The following is a 25469-nucleotide window of genomic DNA, read 5'->3' as shown; positions in this document are numbered from 1 at the left end:
ATGGACCAGGACTTCTATGCACCAGGAAGAGCCCAGGAGGCCAGGCACGTTTGGCTTGAACAACAGTGACCACAACCAGCATTTATTGAGCACCTGCCGTGTGCCGGGCAGCCCTCACAACCACCCCGAGAGGTAGGTGCTATCCCTCTGAATGTGGGGGAAACGGCTGTAGAGTATAGGAAACCCGCCCAGAGCTGCAGAGAGGAAGCGGCCCACCCAGCCAAGGCAGCACCTTGCATCTGGGGAGGGAAACGGCTTCCCGAGGAAGCTCTCTCTCCACTCCAAGAAAAGCATAAAGGAGGTATCTTCAGACGCCCGCAAGCCCCGGGGGACTTCCTGTCTCCTGGGGATCAAGGGAGAGGCAGCTCTGAAAGCAGATGCCCTAGTTCTAACCTCACAGCCACTGTTGTTTTAAGGAGACCAAGGGACTCCCCTGGCCTCCCTCCTCCCCCAAAGAGAAGGATTTGGGGGTTTGGAGTACCTGGAGGGGAGCCTAGTCTAGGTGGTTTCTTTAAGAGAGCCAGGGGTCTCTTTAAGAGAGCCAGGGGGCTGTCTTAAAGAAAGGCCCCTGGCTCTCTTAGGCTCTCTAGCGGCTGCTCTGCAGGGGGCCGGGGTGCACAGCCAGACTGCAGTGCCCTGGCCTAGAGCAAGGGGAGGCGGGAGGTCTCCCACAGGCGCCGGGCCAGCTCGCCGGCCTGCTGCACCAGCACGTCTGTGGGGATGACCGACAGGTGGAGGGCCAGCAGCTCGTGGCACTTGACGGCCTCAGCGGGGTGGCCCTTGCTATAGTAGCGCAGGAGCTTCCTGGAAGAAGGGGGGCGGGATTCAGGAAAGGGCCCCAGCAGCCCTCCCAGACGCAGGTGCCCCTCCTGGCACGGCACGGACACTGTCACCTCGCGAGGCCCTAGCACCTGGCCAACCTCATGAGGCTTGGCCCTGGGCTGCACAGTCTACCCCTTTGGGTTCCCAGCCCTGCGTGGGGCCTGCCGATGGCCCTGTCCAGGCCACGGGAAGCCACAGAGCTGGCAGGGAAGCCCGAGGGCCCGGCACGGATACTGGCAGGTGCTGCCAACAGTGTGGCAGCCAGAGATGGGCAGAAACCCAGGCATGCTCCCACCCACCCCCCTCACTGAACACGGGGCTGGGCAGCAAAGAGCTTCCACCGAGGGCTTCTTGGGGGCGTTCCTGGAGCAGGAGCTGCTCCCCATGGGGAAGTGGCACTTGCTGGGCACCCACTGTTCCCAGCAGCCTTGTGAATCGGGGTCACCTGTAGTAGTCTCCTCCCAGCACGCCGATGGAGGCCGAGTCATCTGAGAGGACAGGCACCTCTATTATCTGGAGTTTGTACCCCTGCGGAAGAGGAAGAAGGTCTTACAGGGGCAGGTGGTGGCGTGGTGGAAAGAACACGAGCCTGAGTCAGACACCATGTTCAAGGCCTGGCTCAGCCCCGCGTGCTGGGTGCTTGCTGCTTGGACCTCTTTTTACCTCGTTTTCTCAACTGTGAAGTGGGACTAACAGTAACCTCCCAGCGAACACTGGAGGCGATGTATATAAAGCTCTGAGTGTCCTGCCTAGTACACACGTGGTAGTTCTCACTCCCATCAGGGCATGGACCTGGCGCAGGGACCCGCAGGAGCTCAGGAGGGCTGCCAGGAGGGCGACCCTGGGAGGTGGCATGCAGGGTCTTGAAGGGCTAGGCATTATCAAATGGCCCAAGTCTCTGCTGTGAAAGCAACCACAATCTCCAGGGCAGGAGGAGGAGAAGGGGGGTGCCTGGGTGGCTCAGTCGGTTAAGCCGGGGTCCTGAGATCGAGTCCCACGTCGGGCTCCCTGATCGGCAGGGAGTCTGCTTCTCCCCCTGCCCCCCATTCATGCTCTCTCTCTCTCTCTCTGCTCTCTCTCAAATAAATAAAATCTTAAAAAAAAAAAGAGGAAAAGGAGGAGAGGAAATTAAGATGCGCTGGGCAGCCACTGTGCATCGGGCAGGGTCATGGGGCTCGTCTCCATGCTCATGTGGGCACCGTGGGGCCTGTCCTGCAGGCAAGGAGGTGTACACAGTGTGCCAGGTGGCTGCCCAAGACGGCACAGGGCAGGCAGCCTCCACAGCTGGCTCTGCCCCCCACAGCCCTACGGCAGTCTCGTCACTCCACTGGGCCAGCCACACACACAAAGCCCGGCCTCTCCCTAGAAGCTAAGGTAAAGGTCATACACACATCCTGCGCTCAGAGCACAGACGAGAGCCTGTCGGCCAGGAGAGCTGAGCCTGGGTTCTGGCTTCTTCATTTATGACCTTGGTGGCCCTGGCCACAGAGTTTGATCTCCAGGCATCAGTGTCTCTATCTGTAAAATGGGGACAATGATCCCTGCTCCAACCATGGCACAGGCTGGGAGGACGGGAGGTTGTGAGAGACCCAGGAAGCAGCCTGTACTCTGGAAGGTGCTGGCCATCGCTGTCGGGGCAGAGCGAAGGAGGGCTGCTGCCAGGGAGAGGGCAGGGCCTGGTAGGGGTGTAGAGGGCATGAGGGGCAGAAGGAATGGAGAGAGCTGGAACACGGACTCAAAGTGACAAGTGAGGAGAAAACAAAGAGGTAACAGGAAAGAAAGAGGAGAGAGAGAGAGAGAGAAACAGGCAGCGAGCTCCCATGACCTGTGCTTACACTGGAGTAACAGTGAGGTCTAGAGCGAGAAGTACCAGGCCAGGAGGCCGTACTGTCCTCTTCACCTTGCGCAGGTTGCTACACGGCTCTGAACCTCGGTTTATTGGCCTCTACAATGGGAACAACAGCATGCCGTGCTCTGTAAGCGCGGCTGGTGACGCAGGAGCAGGCGTGAGCAGCTGTTCTCGAGGGGCATGCGTCCATGTGTTCGTGTGCGACCTGGACACCGCCTTGAGTGACAGCACGAGTCGTTCAGACACCTGCTGGAGGGGTCACAAAGCGCCCCTGAACACAGGACCCCTGAGGTTGGGTGCCCACGGCTGTGCCTCCCTGTCAGCTCCACTAGGGACGAGAAGAGATGAGAGACAGATTGAACGCAGTGCAGAAGAAAGGGGTCCGGGAGTGAGCAGAGAGGAAAGCATTTCGGGACAGTCCTGCCCCGGGACCTGGCCGCACCCACCATCTCGTTCTCGAACCACAGGAAGTAGGAGAAGCAGAAGTCGCCCTCCCGGAACAGCAGCGTGCTGTAGCCCTTCTGCAGGCATCTGCGCGCCAGCCGGATCAGACACCAGACCTGGGGACAGGTGGAGAGTGTGCTGGTGGCGGCCCCGATGGCCTCCCCAGGGCCCGCGGCAACGGCCCTCTCCCCACAGGGGGCCCAAGGCTCGGGCTCCCAGCTCTGGAAGAAAAGCACTTGGAGGAGGAGCTCCTGGAAGGCCAGCGGCTGCTCCCCCTCACCTGTTTCCTGTGAGCCGGGGCATGGCCTGGGTCAGAGCAAGAGCTCAAAAGTAAATCATCATCGGGTGGGTGTGTGGACTACCCCTCCTCAGTTACTGTGACAATAAAATACACGTAAAAACCCTTCACATAACTTGACTACGCACGGAGGCCGTAACATAGTAAACTGATCATTCAGCCCAGAAAACAGCCAAGCACGTTGTTAGTTAACACAACAGGAGACGAGGGTGTGGCCACCTGGAAACCCCGCCTGCTGTCCAGGGCCACCCGCCCACCGGTCCCCTCCAGGGGCGTAGGCTCTATGCCAGGAAGGTGCTGTGGGGGGTGTGAGCACAGAGGACCCTGAACCAGGCATGGGCTCTCTCCAGGGCTGAAGTCCCAACCATGGCTAATCCAAGGGCTTCCGTTCCAGGCCTGTGACCTGCCCGAGGGAAGAGAGCAGGGACAGCCTGACTCCTCCATTCCCCAGGGCTGGAAAAGGCCTGATGAGCTCTCGCACCAAAAAGCTTAGCGGAAGGCATACATGATTCACGGCAAACCTGACCACAGCGTAATGTCTAATTACATCTGCAAACAAATACGTGGATTTGCTGTATTTTCAGGAAAGCAATTTGACAACGTGTATCAATAACCTTAAAAACATTCCTCCCATTTGACTAAGTATTCCATTTCTGGGAATCCATATTGAGAAAATAATCAGAGATGAGGACAAAGATGGATGCGCAAAGGTGTGTGAGGCAGAATTATTTATGACCGTGAAAGCCTGGAAACAATCTAACTGTTCAACATTGGGGAGATGGCTAAGGAAATTATGATGGACTATTGTGGACTTGTTAAAAATCATGTTTATAAAGAATTAATGACATGAGGAAATGCATCAGATAGAAAGCAAAAACGTGGGTAAACACAATTGCATCCACGGAATGATCCGAGATTATGACCAATGGCAAAAAAACTGCACAGAAAAACAATGCAAAGAAATGCAGCCAGAGAACCCCTAACAATCTCCAGAAAGATGGTTGGAGAGGCTGGTACCAGCAACTGCTCCATGAATTCTGTTGATCTTCCATGCCATACTGTGCTGAGTATTTAACCTGGAGCATCTCACAAGTCTGTGATTGTTGTCCGCTGGGGACGTCAAAAGTATCACCAGCCTCTTGCACAGATGAGCACACAGACACTCCGACTAAGTAATGCCCTGGGGCCACACGGCCGGGGAAAGGCAGAGCCCACCCCACCTTTTGTCACCCTCTTGGTTTTAACTATTAGCGTGTACTTTAGACGAATCTAACAGATGTTTACACTAGACTACCTACCACATGTATAGTATATAAATATACACATACTAGTTTGCCATGAAATAGTCTATTAATAAAGAGAATACAAGAACCCCCAGTGAATGTTTCTTTAGTACAAACCACCTAGTGTTAAATCCTGTATCCAAACTGAATGACCTTGTGTTTCTTCTTTCCATTTGAGTTCATTCAACAAATTCTTATTGGGATTTATTTATGACAAGCACAATGTTAGGCCCTGGCCATTTCCCCCTCTGACCTCACTGCCCAGACGTGCTCCTTCAGGCACATTAGAAGACACCCAGGAAGGTGCCCCCTGACATCGACTGAGGCCCATGTGGCCCCGGGTGCCAGGACCCTAGAGTGACGAGGCCCAGCTGCTATCCTTAGGAGCCTGCAGACCAGCTGGGTGCAGACACTGACAGAAGAGTACAGTAGGGTTAGGGCAGGGTGTGCTCAAGGCCTCGGGGGAGCCCCAAGGGTGGGGGGCATCAGTCTTTCCTAGACAGGGGTCAGGCCAGCATGTCTCATCTGACGGGGGTGAAGAGGACCTGGGCCGAGCAATGGTTACCTTGGTTCTGATGAAGGTGGCCAGTGGCCCCCTGCCCAGCTCTGACGAAATCCTTTTACTGCTGCTGAGGGAAGGTGCCACCATCTGGCCGGCCGTGCGGTCCACATAGATGAAATGCACCAAGCCCGGGAAGTCTTCTAGGTAGGTGAAGGTCGGAGTTAAGGTGCTCATAAAGCCAGGGACCAGGGAGAGTGCTACTCTGTCCTCCACCTAGGCTTCCGGCAAGGCTAAGCAGTGGGGTCCGGAGGCCAGGCCCGCCATGCCCACCTCGCCCCACAGCTGCCATGTCAGCCAACCTCCCAGGGCCCCCGTTCTTCCAGGCCTCTTTACCTCTGAAGCCCCAACCGTGTGAAATTCTCCAATGCAAGTACAATGATCCCTGGACACTGGCACATCTAACCTGGGGAGTTCTAGACCCAACAGGAATAGTGAATGTTCTTTTTTCATCATTTTCATGAGCGAAGAGTTTAGATCACACACACAGTGAGGCTGGTGTGAGAGCAGACCTACCTACAGGCCTATGAATGAGCCCAGCTGACCGTCCAACCCACACACCTCGGTGTGGTTTTGTTTCTCTCTCCACACTTCACCTTCTGAAGCTGGAAGGTTCCCACTGGAAAGGGAACAGCCAACATGGCAGGGTGGTGGCTGGTGGCTAAAGGGGGCCTCTGTCATCCCTTTCACCTACATACTGAGACCTTAATACAGGAAAAGCTGCTTTATATAAAGTTCCAAAGCAAATCAGTATTCGATAAAACTAGTGTTCCATAATAAAAGGGTCAAACAGGTCTTGGATAGGGTTTTTTAAAGAAGGATAAACATTTTTGGTGTAGGCCTTCTCAGAGCCTTCACGTTCCACCGTGTACTGTGACATCTAAGGAGGACACAGCCTCTCTAGCCCACCTGAGCCCAGGACCCCTGCCCCTCCTGGAGTAGCTGTTACCCCTTTGCTGGCTGGACAATGTCAACATAATCCCCAAAGCTTTTATGAAGTCACTGAGGGACAGCAGGGATTTGTGAAATTTCAGTCCTGGGGCATTCCTACAGATGACACACCCATGACGGTATCTCCTATTCTTCAGAGAAAAGATGCTGAGGTGGTGGAATGTATCTGCTCCCTCCCAAGAGCCCAGGGTCCTGCAGAGTGGGCAGGCGCGGGGGACACGCAGACACGAGGGGCTCGGGCATGAGGATATGACACCATGGTGACGTTCCTCCTACTCTTCACCAACAAGAAGTCCTTCCAGTCCATCAGCTTCTCTCTGCCGGGGAAGCAGGGGAGGCGGGTGGGGTGCAGTGCCTCAGCCCCTGCTCTGGCTAGTGGGGGCCACCCCCATACTTACTGCATGACGGCCTGCACCTGGCCCTGTAGCTGCTGGGGCAGATGGGGGCCCCCCCGGCCTGGAGCTGTGGTCAGGAAGCTGAGACGGTAGATGGCACAAAGCTGCCGCTTCACCTTCCCACACGCCTGGAGCAGCCTGGCATCAGAGAGGAGGGGAGCGTGACAGCGGGAAGGGCCCTGGAGGGGGGCTGTCCGCATGTGCGCTGGGGACACACACACCTAGGACCGCACTTCACCCCACGGGTCACCTCCCGACTGCTGGCAGACACAGCTGCTGAAGCACACCCCTGCCCTCAGAGGCACCGGAGGCAGCTCCCCGGGTTTCCCCCGGTGTGGGGCGCGGTACTCGGGTGGAAGCTCCTGGAATCTCGCCCCACCCCCATGGTTTATTTTATGGAGAAATGAGAGGAAGAGCACCCTTCAGGGCCGAGGCTGGGCGGGGACGTGAGTCCTCTGCCCCACGTTAAGTCCTCAAGGCCCTCTCCTCCACCTGCAGCCCCTCTGCCTCCCAGCCTTCCTCCAGCGTCTGCGGGCCGGACTCGGCTCTCTGGAAAGCCCCTCGCCCTCCTGAGCGCCTTCCTGAGCATCCTCTCCCTCTTGGCCTGGAGGAACCTGCCCCTCTGTCCAAATGATTCCCCCCCATCCTCAGAGCCCACCACTCACTCCCAGGATGATCCGGGTTCGCTCCTGGAGAAAGCCTTGCTCTTGAACTCCAGCCAGGTGCTCTGGAGGACAGGGGACAGGTTGGCTTCGTGCTGACGGCCCCACAGTGAGGTCCAGAGGAGACCCTTGCGATGTCGGGCTTGGTGAGGGACCCACACCTCTCGCCCGCTTGAGTATTTAGGCTCAGCACGCAGCTGCCCTCACACAGTCAAGCTGGCTCTCTGGCAGGTCCCCCCAGCTCTCCATACCCCTCCATACATACCGTTCTCTTCAGTCAGCGGTTCTTTAAAGAGCAGTTTTTGTGCAGCAAGCACGGGGCTCACTGCCGAGCTGGCAGAGACGTGTAAACTAATGCTGTCAGAGGGACAGGCGAGGGCCCCAAACAGGAGGACGCGGAGCAGGCACTGGGGTGCTGAGGTGCGGCCCTGGCAAGCTCCTTAAAGGGGGACTTTACACCCGACCCCCACGCTCACCATGATGGCCCGAGGCACTCCTCGCTCTGCCTCCTCCAACCATTCTTCTCATTTTCAGACGCACGTGTGTGGCAGCCACAGTGAATCTCGGGTCCTCAGATGACCCAAGCTCCACCAGCTGCTTCCCCTGGGTGACCTACCCCTCCCGAACTCCGTGGAGGCCCCCGGCGGAGACTGTGCGTTTCTACTGTCTAGGCCCCTCCAGCCTCATCTCCAACCTGGGCCGTGAGGGGTGCTGGGCGCAGGCTGCCGGCCTTCACGGCGCCCTAGAGTCAGGCTCTGCTCCTGCCACTCGCCTGCCCAGGAATCTGTGCCCTGGTTTCCTCACATAAAACACGGGATTTTGAATTCATGTTCTGCCAAACTCACATCAAAATGCTCTGAAAATACTAAGTTTCTGCTATCACTTCGTGATGGGGGAAACAAGGATCATGGGCCCACGGTGGGGCCACCCCCGCAGTGTGGACAGAACAGACCCTGCCACCCCGGCCCTGCTTCCTCTCCCAGAGGCCGCCGTATCTGGGAACTCGGCCTCACCTGAATCTCTTGCCCCCCGCGATTCTTGACAAACTTGTCCATCCTCTGCCGCAGGTCGCCCATGAAGGGGTGGGACCGCAGGGTGCTCCCGGCCTCCTGCCCCTCCTTCAGCTTCTTCTCCAGTAGGGAAAACCCGTCCAGCAGCTGGTACAGGACGAGGGCCAGGGGGGTGCTGGGGCCCTAAGGGAAGAAGCGCAGGGCAGGATGAATAGGGGCAGCGTGCAGGAAGGTGTCCAGGCTGGGGCACCGCCAAGGGAGGAGGGGGTCGCTCCTACCTTGGTTAGGAGTACCATGTTGATGCCCGGCCACAGAGGCAGGCAGTAGGCAGTGTGGGGCACCATGGGGCAGTGGCTCTCCTTCACGTTGGCATCTAGGAAAATCCTTCTGGGGCCGGAAGCGACTGGGGAGGGACGGACCAGCGTCTGGAGGCTGTCTTCAGCTATCTGCGGAGAAGAAGAGCCGTCCGTGGGAGGGCTGGGGCCGGGGGGGGGGGGGAGCCACCTGGCCTCTGCCTCACGCACCCACCCATGGTTGCCCATTTGCTGTCTCCCCTGTGAACCATGGGGTAAACACTTTAGCTCCACGAAATCCAGTTCTTCAATTCCTGCGCTGTTACCACGGCCTCAGCAGCTCCCCTGTCTCCTCGGAGCCATTCTACCTGGAGTCAGGACTGGGTGGCAAGCAGGGGCCGTGAGGAACAGGAACTGGGGTGGGTGGTAGAAAAGTGACTTAAAGGGCAGGAAAGGTTGGGGGTGGGGGGAGCTCTGTCCCAGGCCTTCACTCGGACAAAGGCATGTCAATATCGCTGTCATTCTACCCACCCTGAGAACATCCGGACCGCTGGTCCCATGGGGGAAACTGAGGCGTGGAAGGACTAAATGAGCAAGACTCTAGCCTTACTAAATAAGTAAGAAGGGCTTTGGAAGGAAAAAGTAGAGAATTGAGGAAATCACCAGAGATGCCACGAGACCTTCTCTATCAGGATGGCACTGCAGTGTGAGAACAGCCAAAAAACTAGCAACAACGTACTAGCTGTTGTGCGGATCTGTTAAATAAGTTTGACAGAGGCACGTGACGGACTCTTATTCCTTACAGCCCAGTGCGGAGTAAATGGAAAAATGCTCAAGGAAAACAGTGTAACGAAGGACATTAGGATTCAAATTTGGTAAAAGAAAAAAATACACGTAACGTATAAATATACATACATACACGGATACGTACGTATACGAATGTAAAATCAGAGAGAAGACAGAAACACCCCAAAATCTTAATAGTAGTTAGCATCTGGGGGAAGGATTAAGAGTGACTGAGTGATTTTCATTCCTTTTCATACTTTTGTATTCCCCAATTTTTCTACAATGAATATACTTACGTTCTAATTTAAAAAGTCATCACAAATTAAGTGGGACTTTCAGTTCCAAAAACAGTGAGGAGGGTGGGATTCCTCAGGAGTTGAGGTCGCCCTCCGCCCACCCCCCGCCCTCCTGGCCCCGGCCTCTGGGATGAGCTCTGTGCCCCGCACTGACCAGCCCTGAGGCGGCAGCAGGAGGGCCTGTGCGGAGTTGCGGGGAGCAGACACCTCAGAGTCCCCAGTGCCCACCGGAGCGTCTCCGATCAGCCAGTGCCCGGTAGACCGTCCCTCCCCAGGAGGAGGGAAGGAGAGACTCACCTGGACCTGGGGAGCATTGGTGGGTGGGGTGCCCTCATCCAGCCAGACGGTGCTACCTACAGAACACAGGTGATAACATAAATAACGTGAAAACGTGAACAACGGCTCAGCAGTGTGTCAGGAGGGGAGGGTGGGGCAGAGTACCTGGCAGGGGCGAGGGCACTTAGTAGGGGCTGGAGCAGCACTGCCCTGCTCATCTGACCCCAAGCTGGAAGTGCAGGGTGCGCTCTGCACTCCCAGGCTAGAGCAGCCTGGGCAAGAGAAGCTCCCCGCAAGGCCAGCTGCTGGGGGCAGGCTCCTGAGGATGTAGCTGGCAGTGGCGGGGGGAGGGGCATGCCCCTCCTTGGCCCCCTGAACCCCTCCTCGATTCCACCCTCGGGTCCCTGTCTACCATGGTGCCTCTCTCCCAGAAGGCAGCACACTTATTCAATCAGCAAACCTTTACTGAGCACCTACTCTGTGCAGGGAATTGAGCAGCTTTCCTTTCCCAGCAGAGCTCCCAGAAACTTACTGAACCCACTACATATTTGAAATATTACATGTTTGTAATAATATTGTTCTCCCTTATATCTCATTGCAAAGAGCCATCATTTGTAATCATGTTTCTCTAGGGAAGCCTGTTGATAGATACATGTGAACACCTGATTTACAAATGAATGAGTACAACTCAAGCCATTTGTAAGCGGTGAATTCCAGGCACTGGGAAATGGCATTATTTACAGCTCTGAGGCATGAAAACTAACCACTGAGAAAGAGGCCAGGAGGGGGGTTGTGATGAATGAGGGAAGGGAGCAGTAAGAAGAAAAAGGAGCTTTGGTGATCACCCCAAAGCAGTGTCTCTTGGTGTGTTCTGGGCTCACGGAGAGCTTAGGGACGAGAGGACAGCCACGGACCCCGGGGCCCACAGGAATGTGTAAATCTACAGGAGCGGGTGTGGGGTCTCAGGGGTCCCAGGCTCCTCGAAGCCCAACCATGGACTTCAAGAACATCTAACCCACTGGTTTTCAACTGCAGCTGCACATGAGACCTTTTGAAAATCTTGATGCCCAGGTCACATCCCAGATCCCTTAGGTCCCAATCTCTGGCACAGGCAGGCCTGGCTTCGGGAGTTTTTAAAGACTCCTCGGTAAGCCCACTGTGCAGCAGGGTTTAGAGCCACTGCGCTAACCTAGATCTGCGCGTAGGGCTGGCTCCCCCACTGATGCTCACTGGCCTCACGGGGCAAGTTTCTAGAAGTATTCTTACCTGGGTCCTTCACAGACTGTAGCTTCACTGGTCTGGCTGAAGCGGCCTGGCTGGTTCTCACGTGCAGCCAGGGTGGAGAACCAGTGGCTTAAGGACACCACACGGTAAATTCCTTTCAAAACTCAGTCCCTGAGAAGCGTCTTCTCCTGAACCCCTGGCCTTCCTCTATTAGGTGACGTGAGCCATACGATCCTTCCTTCCCCCCAAGAGCTTCAGAGGTGAGTGTGACACCCATTTAGAGGGACTACAACAGTACGGATTTTGGCTTATCTTTTTCTTCAGCACTGTTGTCTATTGTTTTGTTAGCAACGTTTTGAATATTTTTCGTTTCTTTTGTTTACCCACCCACATTGTCTGGAAAAACAGGTGAAGTATAGAAACTGAATATGTACATTTTAAACCATTATACTTGAAATCAAATGATTATTATTTAATTTTAGTTACGCATTGACTGATTTAAAAAAAAAGGGCGGAGAATACCCCTATGGGAGATGACTTTTTAAATGAAATCAGCTTGTCACACAGCTTTAGGAATCATTTGAGTGGTTGAGCTTCCATTCAGGCTGGAGCTGGCGAGAGTGGGGGTGCAGAGGAGGACCTGCCGGCAGCAGCATCCTCTGCTCTAGCCCCCTCCTCTGGCTCCTCCCCAGGCCTCACCTGAGCTGTGCTCCCTGGGGGAAGGAGCTGGTGTGAAGTACTCCTCAGGGAGGGAGAAGCTGTCGGTCTCCTGGGAGGGAGAAGAGGGCATCTTGGGCCGAGGGCTGGGAGAGCGTCTCCTAAGGGCTCCACCCTGGGCCCCGCTCCCCTCCACACACGGTTGCTGCAGAACTCCTCCTGGCCCGGGCTGTGGAAGCAGGGCCCCAGGCCTGCTGCACGGGGATGCTCTGGCTGCTCCACGGCTTCTGTGGGGAAGGCTGCCGTCAGCAAGGGAGACCTAGTCAGAGCTCCTCTTCTGCTCTACTCCTCCCCGCCTCCCCACGGAGCCCAGTGCTTCCGCCCACAGCCCTCCACCCCCTGCGCCTGCTGCCACCACGCAGCCCTGGGGGGGCGTGTCCTCACTTTCCAGCCAGGTTTCAACGCTAGGTGGCCTAGTCTTTCTCCAGAACCGCTGAAATTCCTGAAATTCCAACACACTGGCAACCGAGCCGCTGCCGATAATGGGGATGGTGTGGGCAAGGATGGTGGCACCCACCGAGCACCCCAGGCACCGCCGGCCAACTGTCCCCTACTCCTCCGAACAACCCTTGTCCCATTGCACAAATAAGGGAATCGAGGCCTAGAGCGGCAGGGACTCCAAAAATCTGCCCTTCTCACTGACTAAACCACATGCATTCTAGAATTCCTGTTGCATCCGAACACAGCAGGAAGCCAAAAGCCTGCCCAGAACGGTGATGCAGAAACACAGCCTCCCCAGGTGGTCTGCCCAGCACTCTGCAGACTGGGTTTTGGAACTGCCCGGGGAGCTGGCCCAAGACCTGAGGGTCGTCGTCCTCCGCTGTGGTCTCGCTGGGGTAGCGCTCCTGGACCAGGAGGATGAGGGCGAGGAGGTCAGCTGGGCGCAGGGAACTGGCACTGTGGCTGCAGAGAGAGCAGCCGGCTGTCAGCGCACACTGGCGCCCCCTGCAGGTAACAGCGGGCGCGGGGCAGACAGGTTAAGGGAGTTTGGAGCAGGGTCCCGGCTCTCAAGGAATTTATGAACGTGTCAGCTGGCTTAATCCTTCTTGGAGAAAGGCAAGGTACAAATAAAATTAAGCAGTTCATTAATTTTTAAAATAAAACTTGGTGTATTAAAGAAAAAAAAAGCCCATCAATGAGAAACCACTGGGGACCAGTCACAGCCTATGGGGAACTTCTAGAATTCAGATTCGGAGACAGTGTTCCAGAAAGACCTAATTCAGAGAAGGGAATGAACTGAGAGGGTCAAGAACTGAAGAGTTAAGGAGGCTTCAGGGAAGAGACGGGTCTTGAAGATCTTCTTGGCTAGGGAGATGGTGCTTTTTAGGTAGAGGGAATAAAGGGCCAGGGCGGGGGGGCGGGGAGGCAGGGGTGTGGGCCACCGCCTCCTGGGACCGGGGCTCACCTGGAGTAGAAGGCCAGCAGCTTGGAGTGTACGAGCAGGAAGGCGTGCAGGGCCTCCTCGCCGGCCCTCTCGGGGCTGGAGTTCACGGCCTGGATGACATGCCGCTCCAGGGCCTCTATGCATAGCTCACAGAGCTGAGGGTGAATCAATCGCTCCACAGCCTGGCGGGCAGGGAAAGGAAGCCGTGTCACCGACCACCCTCCCCTGCTCCAGGCCCTGGCTGGTGGGTACACTCGCTCAGTCCACGCTGAACGCATGCTATGTGCCAGACACTTGGGAACAGGGCGACTTGGGCCAGCCTTCCTGGGGCTTATGGTCTGGTCACTAGACTCTAGTGGATGAGACAGACACTATGCCAGGAAAGAGACAAGAGAAATGCCAACTCGAGTAAGTGCTGTGTAGGAAACACCTGGTACCGAACAGCACCTACTTGGGTAGGGTGTCCGAGGATAATGTCCTTGAGGAAGTCACCTCTAAATTGATATCTAAAGAACAAGAAATCCTGTAAGAGAGAGTGGAGGGGGAGAATGCTGCGAGCCGAGAAAAGAGCATATGCAAAGGCCCTGAGTTGGGAAGAGAGTTCACAGTGGTGCTGTCCAATGGATCTATAAGGCAAGCCCTACGCATAATTTAAAATTTGCTAGTAACTACATTTAAAGAGTAAAAAGAAATAGGGGAAATTAATTTTAATATTTATTTTATCCAATATACCTAAAATCTTATCATTTCAATATACAATATAAAAGCATTATTAATGGATGTTTGACACTCTTTTTTTGTACTAAGACACCAAAATCCAGTGTATATTCTACATGTACAGCATAACTCAATTTGGACAAACTAGATTTCAAATGTTCAATAGCCAAATGTAGCTAATGACTACCGAACTGCACAGAATTAAACATCCAGTGCTCCTGACAGGGAAAGAAGTCCTGGGAGGCCAGGGCGCAGTGAGTAAGGGCAGAGGGGCGTGAGCTGGGGTGAGTCCCGCAGTGGCAGGTCATACAGGGCCTGGTCGGTTCCGGAAGGAGTGTGGATTTTAAGTTAACTGCATTAGACCATCTCCTACAAGAAGCCTTTCCTGATGTCTCAGAAAGAGCTGGTAATGCCATCCCTCGTGCCATCGTGGATTCGGATGGGAAACCCAATAAGGCAGCACCCAGGATGCTTTATTACGCTTTCAGGCATATATGTACGGCCGATATCCTCTCAAGGGCAGGTATCTTCACTCATCTCTGTTCCTGAAGCCTGGCACACCTTTTAGCATACAGTAGGTAGTACACATTTATCAGAGGAGTGTGGATTTTAAGTTAACTGCATTAGACCATCTCCTACAAGAAGCCTTTCCTGATGTCTCAGAAAGAGCTGGTAATGCCATCCCTCGTGCCATCGTGGATTCGGATGGGAAACCCAATAAGGCAGCACCCAGGATGCTTTATTACGCTTTCAGGCATATATGTACGGCCGATATCCTCTCAAGGGCAGGTATCTTCACTCATCTCTGTTCCTGAAGCCTGGCACACCTTTTAGCATACAGTAGGTAGTACACATTTATCAGAGGAGTGAGGGAGCGGGTGTTGCTTATTTTTCACTACTGTCCATGCTAGTTTCAGCTCAATATAATTTGGCGGGGGGCGATCAGAATTGAGGGAGCTATCTTCAGAATTTCCATAATTTACTGTGAGCCCCAAACTGCATTAAAAAGCCTGTCTTATCTAGGGTCTCACTGTTTTATTGTAGGGAGCCCCATCAGAGTATCGAACCCACCATGAGGCCACAAAGAACAACCTTCTAAAATAAGAGTCTGAGGGTCTGTGACCTCACTCATGATGCGGCGGGTGGTGTGTGTGTGTCAAAACTTGGCCTTAAAGCTCCTCAGCCCTCTGACCTGACACTCCTGTGGCCCGAGACCTCCCGCGCCCAGTAGTCACCTCCACAGCGAAGCACTGCTCCTGCTCCCGCAGGCGGCCATACGTCCACAGCAGGCTCTGGAAATGCTCCCACACCTGGATGCGCAGCTCAAGGTCTGGGGGCCGCAGCCTGGGGGCAGAGCAGGAGAGACCCTGAGAAAGCTGCCTGTCCCCACCTTCAACCAAAGGAGCAGAGTTACCGTCAGGGCTGGGCAAGCTCGTGTGACTTGAGGCGACAAGCAGGAGAGCCCTCCGAGCATGGAAGGGCTGGTCCAGGCTGCACCCTGGCCATGGAGGGGGAGCACAGGACCAGGAAGTAGGCGCCCAAGCAAACACTTCACCTCTCAGTTTCCTTCCTACACGGACATACGACACGAGGTCAGCTAGAGAGTCTCCAGGAAGGAGCCAGGGGCGGAGTACGAATGAGCAGCTTCACAGAGGCCGGCCACCTGCTGCACGGCCTGAGCGGGCGCTTGGCAGAGGACCCAAAGGGGACCGAGACGAGGACTCACTCCTTTCGGATGAGCTGGCCATCCACGGTGACCAGCCCGAAGTGCACCTCGAACAGGTACTTGAGCACGCACAGCTTCTGCCGCAGGTCACCCTCGCCCTCCGTGTGGTCTCCATTGATGGCAATGAACAGGCATTCTCCAAACTGTAGGCGGAGGGAGCTGGTGTCAGCCAGCCCCAGGGGACCCCTCACCTGGCCTGATCCTGGAGGAGATCGAGGGGAGGCCTAGGTCCCAGGGGATTTTGATAGGGCGGTTTCTGCCTTCTAAAGGAGTCTGAAGTTCAAGGTAAGGGCGAGGCATGTGGACAGATAGCCCACGGCACTGAGGGAAGAGGAACATGGGCTCAGGGGTTACACACTCACCAGGTGAAGGACGTACAGATAGTTGTCATTTTCCGTTGAGAAGCACGTGTATGTATCTGAGAGCTTCTCCAGCATGGTCATGGAGGAGATGATGACTGGGGCCAGGAGGGTGCTGAGCTGGTCCTCCATGGCAGGAAGCTGCAAGAGGGGAAGAAAGTAACAGCGCTTGGAGTGCCAGACCCCGGTGACAAAGGAATGGACAAGACCCAGGCCTCGCTAGCAAGGGCATCCGTAGTTTTAGACCTGCCTGGAAGGTACCACCGCCCTGACAGGGAAGGAGGCAAGAGGAGACTGCACCCAGCACCTGAGTGGTAGTGAGAAAAGGCTGGGAAGGGTCAGCCAGCTACCTGTGCCGTTCTGCCTCTGAATCCAGAAGGAAGCATTAAGGACTTAGGCCACATCTCCACAGTGGAACGTGTGGGGCATTTAATGGAGAACTGACCGACTCTAAGGACGTTCTCTACGTGTCCTAAAGTCCATGCTTTTTGTTGCAGTTAGGTCTACTTCCGGGGAATGTATCCTAAGGACAATGATCGGGAATAGCCCAAAGATGCGCACAAAGATGCTCACTACAGCATAACGCATGGCAGCAAGCAACTGTAAAAACTTGAAATGCTCTGCACCAGCGAAACAGTTAAGGAAATAACAGCTCAGCTAAATGACGGAAGAAGGTAAAGCCACCTAAAATAGGGGAATGTTTCAATGACATGGAAGATTCTTCTGATGTTAAAAAAAATTGTTGTGAGTGATATTTTAAAATGCATAAAAAAAAACCAAGTATTGAAAACATATGAAGAAAGTCAATGCAATGCTGCTAAAGTTATTCCTTCTGGCTGAGAGAGTATGAGACTTCCCCCACTTTTTATGCTTCTATACTGCCCCCATTTCCATAACAAGCCAACCTTCACTTTTAGGAGCTCTTCCTCCAACCAGTCTCTCCGCCCTCCAAAATCAGGAACAAAACAAACAGAACCAAAGAGAAACTGGACAAATTTGCTGACAATCCGCAAATAAAACTGCATAAAGCCAGCAGAATGGGAACCACTCAAACCCTCCTCAATGGAAGGGGAAAAGAGAACAGCTGATCTTCCCCACGCTGATCTCGGGAGACCTGACTGCAATATGGAGAAAGCCGCATCCCGACTTTGAGCTTGTGAAATCTGAAAGGAGAGGAGTCAGACCTTGCCTTGAAAAGAAAAACAGGCAACCAACCAGGGGCAACATGCAGCATTTACAACAGGAGCGGGACGCAACGCTGTGGTGAGGATTTCCTTCCAACCTCCTCAGCGCTCAGGAGCCGAGATGAGTCTAGCTTTAGCAGTGGTTCCTGCCCACCCCCTGGGCCCAGCTCAGATGGCCCCTCTCCTGACCATCCCGGCCACCCTGCCCCCGTCACTCCTTACCTTCCTCGGCACATTTAACATCCCCTTGACTCATGTGTTTATTTCCACCCCGTTCACTGTCTTTCCTCCTCCCTCTGTAGCCCTAAGTTCTACGAGAGCAGATCATGTTGCTATGGTCACTGCTTCACCCCCAGAGCCTGGTGCATAGTAGGTTCTCAGTTAATATTCACTGAATGAGTATCCCTCCACGGAAGCAAACATTTGTTCAACTGCTCATGTGCCACAATTTTCTTGAACTGTCATGGACAGATTATGTTAACAGAAAGTCATTTAAAAATCTAGATTGTGTACAGCAACTCGTTTTTTAAGTAGTGGCTTTTTCGGCAGGCGTTGCGAGATTTTTTCTTTTTTAAAGGTTGGGAAGATGAAAATATTTGGCATAGGCAGAGTGTAAAGGAATTACTATTACTTGGAATTATAAAGTGGTACATTATCTTTGAATGGCTTTTGAATCAATGTCTCTGTTTACAGGAAATTATCCTAAGGAAACGAGATGTGGGATCAAATTCAAGCATGAATGTTCCCTACAGCAATAATTTTAGCAAACTAAAAACAATATACATGTCCAGTATGGGAAAAATGGTCAGATAAATGGTACATTTATTTATACACTGGAATATACTGCTTCCATTAAGATTTATGCTTTTGAGATTATTTAACAAAAAAGAATAATGCTTTTGATATAATGGCAAGTGGATAAACAGAAAATAGAACTGTAAATGTGGTATGATCCCAACTACATATAAAAGATAAAGACCCAAAGGAAATATATAGAAGAGCTAATGGCTCTGGTACTAGAATTATGGGTCATTTAAAAACGATTTCTATTTCCCAATTTCCTACAATTGTCATGTTATTTATAGAATCGGGGAAAAAAATAAGTGTTGTGTACATAAAAATAAAACTTTAGTAGACATTTTTTCTTTAGTCACTTAGGAACTGAAAAATCAGGATTTTGTTCCTTTATAAGGCTTTTAATAAAGAGGAAGATAAACACGATCAGATAACTTGCTTCTTTTGCTTGTTTTATTCATTCATTCACCGATATACTGAGTGCCTTTCTGTCAATATTATGGCACGTTCTGGGGATACAGAGGTCTACTGATTGTTGGTTTCTTCAACTGGCCTGATTGAAATAGAAGTTTAAGAACAAAAATATTAAAACTTTATGTTTTGGGGCGCCTGGGTGGCTCAGTTGGTTAAGCATTCAACTCTTGATTTCAGCTCAGGTCATGATCTCGGGGTCCCAAGACAGCCCCGTGTCAGGCTCTGTGCTCAGCAGGAAGGCTGCCTGAGATTCTCTCCCTTTCCCTCTCCTTCTGCCCCCTCCCCTCTTGCACTCTCTCTCTAAAATAACTCATCTTTAAAAAAGAAAAAAAGAACTATATGTATTGACTGCTAAAAATAAAAGAGCCTCATAGATAGACTTGTTTTTTAGCTTAAAAAAAACCACTAGAATGTCATGATCTCTGATATCTTTATTCCTAAAGACTGTGACAAGAATATTGGTGATGTTGGGTGGATTAAGCTGCTCATGCAGAACTGGCTCAGCTGGTGATTACACCCAATAGAGCGAGAAGGGGCTGGCAGGCCACCCGTCAGGGCTGCGGCAGAAATGCCAGAACTCTCTCTACTGCTTTCCCTGAAGAATTGTTTAATCCAAAATTCACCTGGAGAAAATTTTCAAAATAAATCACTCCTTTCAAACACAGAGTAGAAATTATGAGTGAAAATGACAACTATCTCCGAGCTGTAATATTTCCAGGGTCACTCTGGATGTCCATATGCAAAAGATAAACCTTCATCCATACTTTACATCATATACAAAAATTCAAAGGGGATCTTTAGACCTAATATAAAAGTGGAAACTATGAAACGTCCGGAAGAAGATATAGGGAAAACTCTGTGATCTAGGGTTGGACAAAGATTTCTTAGATATGACACCAAAAGCATGATTCCCTAAAAGCAAAAAATGGATACACTGGAGTTATCAAAATGAAAAACTTCCACTCTTTACAAAATACCAGTTAACGGATGTGAAGACGACACACAGACTGGAAGAAAATATTTGCAAAACACTTACCAAATAAAGGACTTGCATCCAAACTATGTAACACTATCAAAACTCAGTAAGAATCCTAAGAAATAACCTCCCCAACAAAAAGACGGGCAAAATGTGAACCGACTTCAATGAAAAAAGACAGAGGGCAAATAAGCACATGAAATGATGTCAAAATCAGCCAATAGGACATGAAAATTATGAGGACAATGAGATTCCAAGAGATACCTATTAGAATGGCTAAAATTAAAAAGACCACAGCCAAGTGTTAGCGAGGGTATGGAAGGGGAACCCTCCTACATGCGTAGTGCGCTGGATACGCTACAACCCCTCTGGCCAAGCCTGGCAGTTGCTTACAAAGTTTAGCATACACCTCCACAATCTAGCCCTTCTACCCCAGCTATCGACCCAAGAAAAGTGAAAGGCGACGTTCATACAAAGACCTGCACATGAATGTTCACATCTGCTTTATTGGGAAGAGTGAAAAATGGGCCACAGTTACCATCAGCAGGTGCACAGATACACCACCCATGGTGTGCCGATACCACAGACTACCTCCCGCTCAGCAGGGACAAGGAACACACTACTGATACCTGCTGCAACATGGATAAATCTCAAAATTATGCTGAGCTAGAAGCCAGACCAAAACCGCTTTGAGTATATACTGTATGACTTCATTTACCTAAAAGCCTAAAAAATACAAAGTCCTCTATTGTGACAGAAAGCAGACTGGTGATTGCCTAGATTGGGGAAGGTGGGGCAGGGGTCACAAACTTGTGGGATGACAAATGTATTTTATTGATTGTGACAGAATCACAGACCGCACCCTTTGAGAATGTTCAGTGTACGGTATGTCCATTATACCTCAACGTAGCTGTTTAAAAAAAATTGATGTGTTAAGCTTATGCTAAACTTTTTAGGGAGAGAAAACGAGGACACCAAATTTCTCTGTCGTGTGGTTTAAACTCTACCTCCTCCTCCTGCTCTCATTTAGCCTGATGAGCCCTGGTGGAGTAGGGGTGAAGTCACTAACTCGAGAGCATCAAGAGGCCAACCTCTGAGGACGAGCAGCTGGGTGTGCAGGGCTCTGGACCCGCACGCACCACCCTGTTAGTTCCTCAGGCTGGGCCAGGAGCGGGTGGGCAGGTTCTCCCGCCTCCAGGTACTTCTGGGCTGTTGTTCCCTCCCAACCCCCTCCTGCCCTGCACTCACCTCTTCTCCCTCAAACCCGAACTTCAGCCGCAGACTCTCTGCAAACTCCTCGTCTGTCCAGTAGAAGAGGACCTCTGCACCTTCTGTGGCCACTAAGACGCACTTCATCTGCCAGGGAGAAGCAAGGTCAAGGTCACCTCCCAGCCCCTTTATCCAGAAGCTCAGCCTGAGTAACGAAGAGGATCATAACCCCAGCAAACACCTACTGAGCCCTCACAGGGCACCGGGCTCCATGACAGGGGCCTTCCTGCTCTTATTTCGTCACACCCTCACAACCAGCTGAGGTGGTAGGAATCTTTAGTTACTCCCACTTTCTAGAGCAGGACTTCTCACAGCTTGGAGCTCCTGGGATCTAAACCCAGGCCTAAGGCCGGGGCTCTTGCCTCTGTTTTCCAGTGCCTCTCGCCAGATCGTCAGACTCATCATGGGCCCACCTACACCAAGCATACGGAAGGACCCAGCTCCTGATCTGGACAGAGGATCAACTCCCCAAGAGGGGCAGGCAGTATGGTGGCTCATGGCCCTCAGTGCCTGGTCTAGGTGGAAGGAGGCTAATGCACCTCTCGCCAGGCAGTTCAGAAATGTGTTTCTCCTCGAGGCAAAAACAGTTCCGGAAGACAAGCTTCAAAGCCCCCAGGAGTGGGTTCAGCATGACATAACGTCATTCACGAGTTCCTTCTGCTCTGGGTGGAAACACCGGCTGCCTAACCTTGTCCACAGTTCACGCTCACACTTTTTTGGCTTCCTCAGCCACATCCCCCTGGATCTTTGGCCCTCCCAAACCGCCTTCCCCACCACCAACACATGCACCTTCTGTGCCACACATTTTAATGCCTGATTATACAAAATGTGTCTCATTATTCATCAGTGGGGAGAGTCTTAGCCCAGAGCGTCCCACACTGTGCCTTTCATTCCCTGGGGGGTGGGGGGGGGCAGCAAGACATTGATCCTCTCAACCTGGGGGCAGCCTGACCAAGCCAGGTGAGGTCCGAGTTCTCAGGTCAGCTGCTTGCAGATGAGCAAACCCCAGGCAGGGGCTTCACATCTTCTCTTGTACCTCAGTGCGCCACACGGACAAGATCGCGTTGTACATGTGCCGAGACATGACAATGACCAGAAAACTCTGCTCTGACTGCCCCATAAGGGGATGTCCAGTTTCAAAGAGGATCACAGCATCTTGAGGCCTCAGACTCAGTGACACTCTCCCGGATCCCCTAGGCGCCCAGTGTGGTGGCACTTAATGAATTCCTCCCCAATCTCCGGGGGGGGGGGTTTATCAACTCCGAGCACCTGGCCTCAAGGTGGTTCCTCCACAGTGAACAAAGAATGCAGCCTATTCCCGTGGAATTGCTCAACACCAGGCAGAGATGGGGAGAGCAAACAAGTGTGAAGCAAAGGCTGCTGGCTGAGGGCAGGTGACGTGCAAGAGGCGGCTCTGGGACTCCCAGGTGAGTGTGCCAAAGACAGGGGCTCGAGGGGCAGGCCTGATGGGAAGGGAGCGTGTGTGCAAGGCAATGGTGGGCTACAGCATGGAGGGTGGTCGGCAGCGGACAGCCCCCTGTAGGCTGGGAAGCCTGTGGGGAGTGACGTGCTGGGTGCAAGTGGGTGAGGTTAAGGATCCTGGTGTGAGGTAATGGGGGCCCACTCCTTGGGCGGAGGCCAGGAGAGGAAGGGGCCGATGCAAGAGGTATAGCTTAGGGTGGTAGGCCTTGATGACGGCCCGGAGGCAGGGGAGGAAGGAGCAAACAGGCAAAGGTGACAGGAGCAGGCAGAGCTGGGGCAGGGGGTGGGGGGACAGGGAAGGCTCAGTCCGCTGCCTGCCCTGGTGTGTGCCACCCGTTGCCCCAGAGCGGGCCCAGAGTGAGTGCCGTCTGCCTCCGTTCTGCCCCCAGGGCAGGCAGGATCATCCACCTTGGCAAGGGGCACCGCCAAGCCCCCACACAGCCGGAGGTTCACAAAGGGCTGCAGGAGGCACACTCGACGACCAGCTCACGGAGAGCAGCACGGCATCTCGTGTCCTGAAAATGCTTAACACAGAGAGGTCATGAGGGCAAGCAGAGCCTCTCATCTGACTGCTGTCCATTTCTGGGAGCACCAGCTGATGAAGGACTCAGTGGTCACATGTCTCCCTCCCACCCGTAGGCAGTCAGCTCAGAACATACACCCCACAGCCAGAGGCGCGGGCGCCCTGTATCCCTACCCCCGGCCCTTCCCGCAACACGAACCCGCCAGCACAGTCCTTTCGACATAGCAGGGGCCCACAAGCATTAACTCCCACCTCCTGTTTCCTTCCCGGCACTCTCATTTTACCGTGGGTCACTCAGAGCCCTGGTGTGGTCAGCAAACCCGCCCTGATCAGCGCCAATGGGCTTGGTAGGAGTGACTGGGGAGACAGCACAGCACACCCCAGACCCACAGGGAAGCAGGCCCAGAAGGGAGGGGACCTCCTGGGACGATGAAGGAAACGAAAAAAGGCACCAGAGACCTGGTTCTAGTTTCGACTTGGCCAAGGCAACTCTCTGAGTCTCAAACCTCTGCTCTACCTCCCTACAGGGTTATAGGGAAAAACAGAAGAACCGGGCGGGAAGCACTTAGCAAACTCTGCTTTCTTACACAGAAGTGGACTTACTTTCCCTTGTTATTTCCCAGCTTCTCTTTGTAAACTGGCTCCAGAATCATTCACATTTTGATGATAAAAGGCAGGAATAACATAAAGCTGTAACCTAATCCGGAAACCAAACGTTGTAAGCAAATAAGAGGCAAGAAAGGATAGTTAGGGGTTCAGCATCTTTTGCCGCATAACTGAGACTAGCTACATCACCGGCATGACGGGCCTTAATGACAAATTCCCAGAAAAGTGGAAATGCTTTTCTTAGGTTCTACTGTTGTTGGAAAGCGAACCTTGCCTGTGGTGTCATTTTGTGATTTCCCTGTTCTCCTCTATCCTGCTCTAAAGAGGCCCCACAGGCCTCACTGGAGCTCCAGATGGCGCGGGGCCAACCTGGGGAAAACCCCCGGCCCCATTTTCACCACCTTCCCCAGCAAACCGCCCTCAGGCCGCCGCGCCCGCCTCCCAGCAGCTCTGTTTCGAGGCGCTCGGCTCCGTCCAGGTCCCGGCCTTGCCCCTGCTGGGCTGGACGACCCGGGAGAGAGAATCCGCGGGGCGCCCGCCCCATGGCGCCTTCCTGTGTGCCCCGCACTCCACAGTTTATGCAGCACCCCCAAGCCCCCGCGAAGCTCACAGCTACCCTGGGAAGAAGGCCCGGCTGGGGGCGCCCGCCCCACTCCGTGGCTGCAGAAACCTAGGCTCCGAGAGGTGAAGCGGGGGTCCCCCGGCCAGAAGGGCGGGGTCTGTGCGGCCGAGGTGGGGCCCGCCCCCACTTCCGGGAGGGCCGCGTGGGGATGGGGGAGGCAGGAAGCCCCGCCGCCCACGGAGGGGTGGTGCGCGGAGCGGTGCTCGGACGGAAGGCGAGGCCCACGTACCTGCTCGCCGCCCTACACCGCCCAGCCAACCGGGCCCCGCGGGCGCGCTTCCGGGTGCGACCACGTGACCTCTCGCGTCACTGCCCCGCCCGGAGGAGGGGCTGGAAGCGGGTGCGGGCTCCGCGGGTTCGAGCCCGACCCCCGCTAGTGGAGGCGTTGCCTCCGCTAGTGGGCCCCTTCGCTCCGCTCGGCCGCCCGGCCCCGCGAGCTGGGGCTCTTCCGGTTCCGCGGCCGCATTCCCTCTGTCGTCGAAGAGAGCGCGGAGGCCTGCGGAGTTGCGGGGGGGTGCTGCCCGCAGCTGTCAGGGGCACCTGCTGCGTCCGCCACTGGGCTTGCCCCTCCGCTGGCTGTAGCTCTAGTGATTCCCCACCGAGGCACTAGGGACATGTCCCTTTTCGCCCCGCTTCACACAGGGGAAAGCAAGGCCCAGAAAGAAGAAATAATTTGCAGAGGGCCCGAGTTAGGATCAGAGCCCAGGTCTCCTGGCTCCCGCGCGGCTCTTTCCCACCCTCTGGCTTTACCTGCTGAACCGCAGTTCCCGAACGAGAGCTGCCCTCCGTGACTGTTTTCCGTGGCCTGGGGAGAAGACAGCCCGCCCAAGGGCCCGCTTGCCCCCACTGTGCCAACGCTGGAATTTCGTTATAAAGGTTCTCAGTCCTTTTGGGAGGCGGGGTGCACCTGAGGGGCTTTGTTTAGAACCCGTGTTTTCAAGATTTTCTTAAATTGTGTATTTGGAGTGGCCGAAGTGCGGGATTGCTGATGAAGATCATGGAAGGGAGTAAATCCCCTCCCAGGTCACCCCTCAGTGCCTTGGTGCTGCCTGGGGCTTTGGGCGCAGCACAGCAGAGGATGAGTTGTGGGGACTGGTGGGGCCCAGCAGATTGCACACCCCCTAGGGAAAGGCAGGGACCAGGAATTAATGCCCCCACCACCTGCAGACAAAGCAAGGAGCACTACCCCTCCGCCCCCCCGCAAATGTTCTCTCCCTCCTTCCCGGCTCACCTTAGGGTCCGCACCTTCCAACTCCCCAACTGCTGCACATACCGGATGCAGGCATTGCTCTCTGCAGCCCACAGTTGAGTTTGGTCTGGCTGTGCGCTCTTCATCCTGCTATTTTCACTCCCCTTGTTTCTCTCCTATGTCAGACTCTTCATAAGCATGAATTTCAGTGGTTGAATAAATTCCATCAAATGGATATGCTGCCCTTCTTCTCTCTGACTGCTAGTAGTTTCCAGTTCCCACCAGCAATGTAGGAGGG

At 53.8% G+C, this 25469-nt stretch overlaps 1 protein-coding gene across 13 annotated transcripts; it reads right to left on the bottom strand.

Moving 5' to 3' along the window:
* Positions 1-49: 49 nt before the first annotated feature.
* Positions 50-24276, bottom strand: HPS1 (HPS1 biogenesis of lysosomal organelles complex 3 subunit 1). Of its 13 annotated transcripts, XM_088019988.1 has the most exons (21): positions 23977-24200; positions 23358-23451; positions 22640-22755; positions 20729-20836; positions 16055-16192; positions 15693-15835; positions 15202-15310; positions 13271-13431; positions 12666-12810; positions 12006-12104; positions 11848-11917; positions 9946-10001; positions 8552-8719; positions 8277-8456; positions 7267-7328; positions 6605-6739; positions 6459-6523; positions 5262-5407; positions 3118-3231; positions 1268-1350; positions 50-804 (listed from the first exon to the last, which is right to left on the bottom strand). In XM_088019988.1, the coding sequence occupies exons 4-21, from the start codon at positions 20834-20836 to the stop codon at positions 642-644; spliced, it is 2145 nt and encodes a 714-aa protein (XP_087876114.1). In that variant the 5' UTR covers positions 22640-22755; positions 23358-23451; positions 23977-24200; the 3' UTR covers positions 50-641. The 13 variants fall into 13 exon arrangements, 12 of the variants coding, with proteins under 12 accessions (XP_087876114.1, XP_087876115.1, XP_087876118.1 ...); XM_088019989.1 differs by lacking the exon at positions 23977-24200 and adding an exon at positions 24212-24276 and having other exon boundaries at positions 22640-23451; XM_088019992.1 differs by lacking the exons at positions 22640-22755; positions 23977-24200 and adding an exon at positions 24212-24276.
* Positions 24277-25469: the final 1193 nt, after the last annotated feature.

The sequence above is a fragment of the Eumetopias jubatus genome, unplaced genomic scaffold (genome assembly GCF_037043125.1).
Source record: "Eumetopias jubatus isolate StellerSeaLion01/CBP00866 unplaced genomic scaffold, mEumJub1_p1.0 scaffold_17, whole genome shotgun sequence".
Taxonomy (NCBI): Eukaryota; Metazoa; Chordata; class Mammalia; order Carnivora; family Otariidae; genus Eumetopias; species Eumetopias jubatus.
The sequence above is the reverse complement of the archived record's forward strand: the minus strand, read 5'-3'. Positions and strand labels throughout refer to the sequence as shown.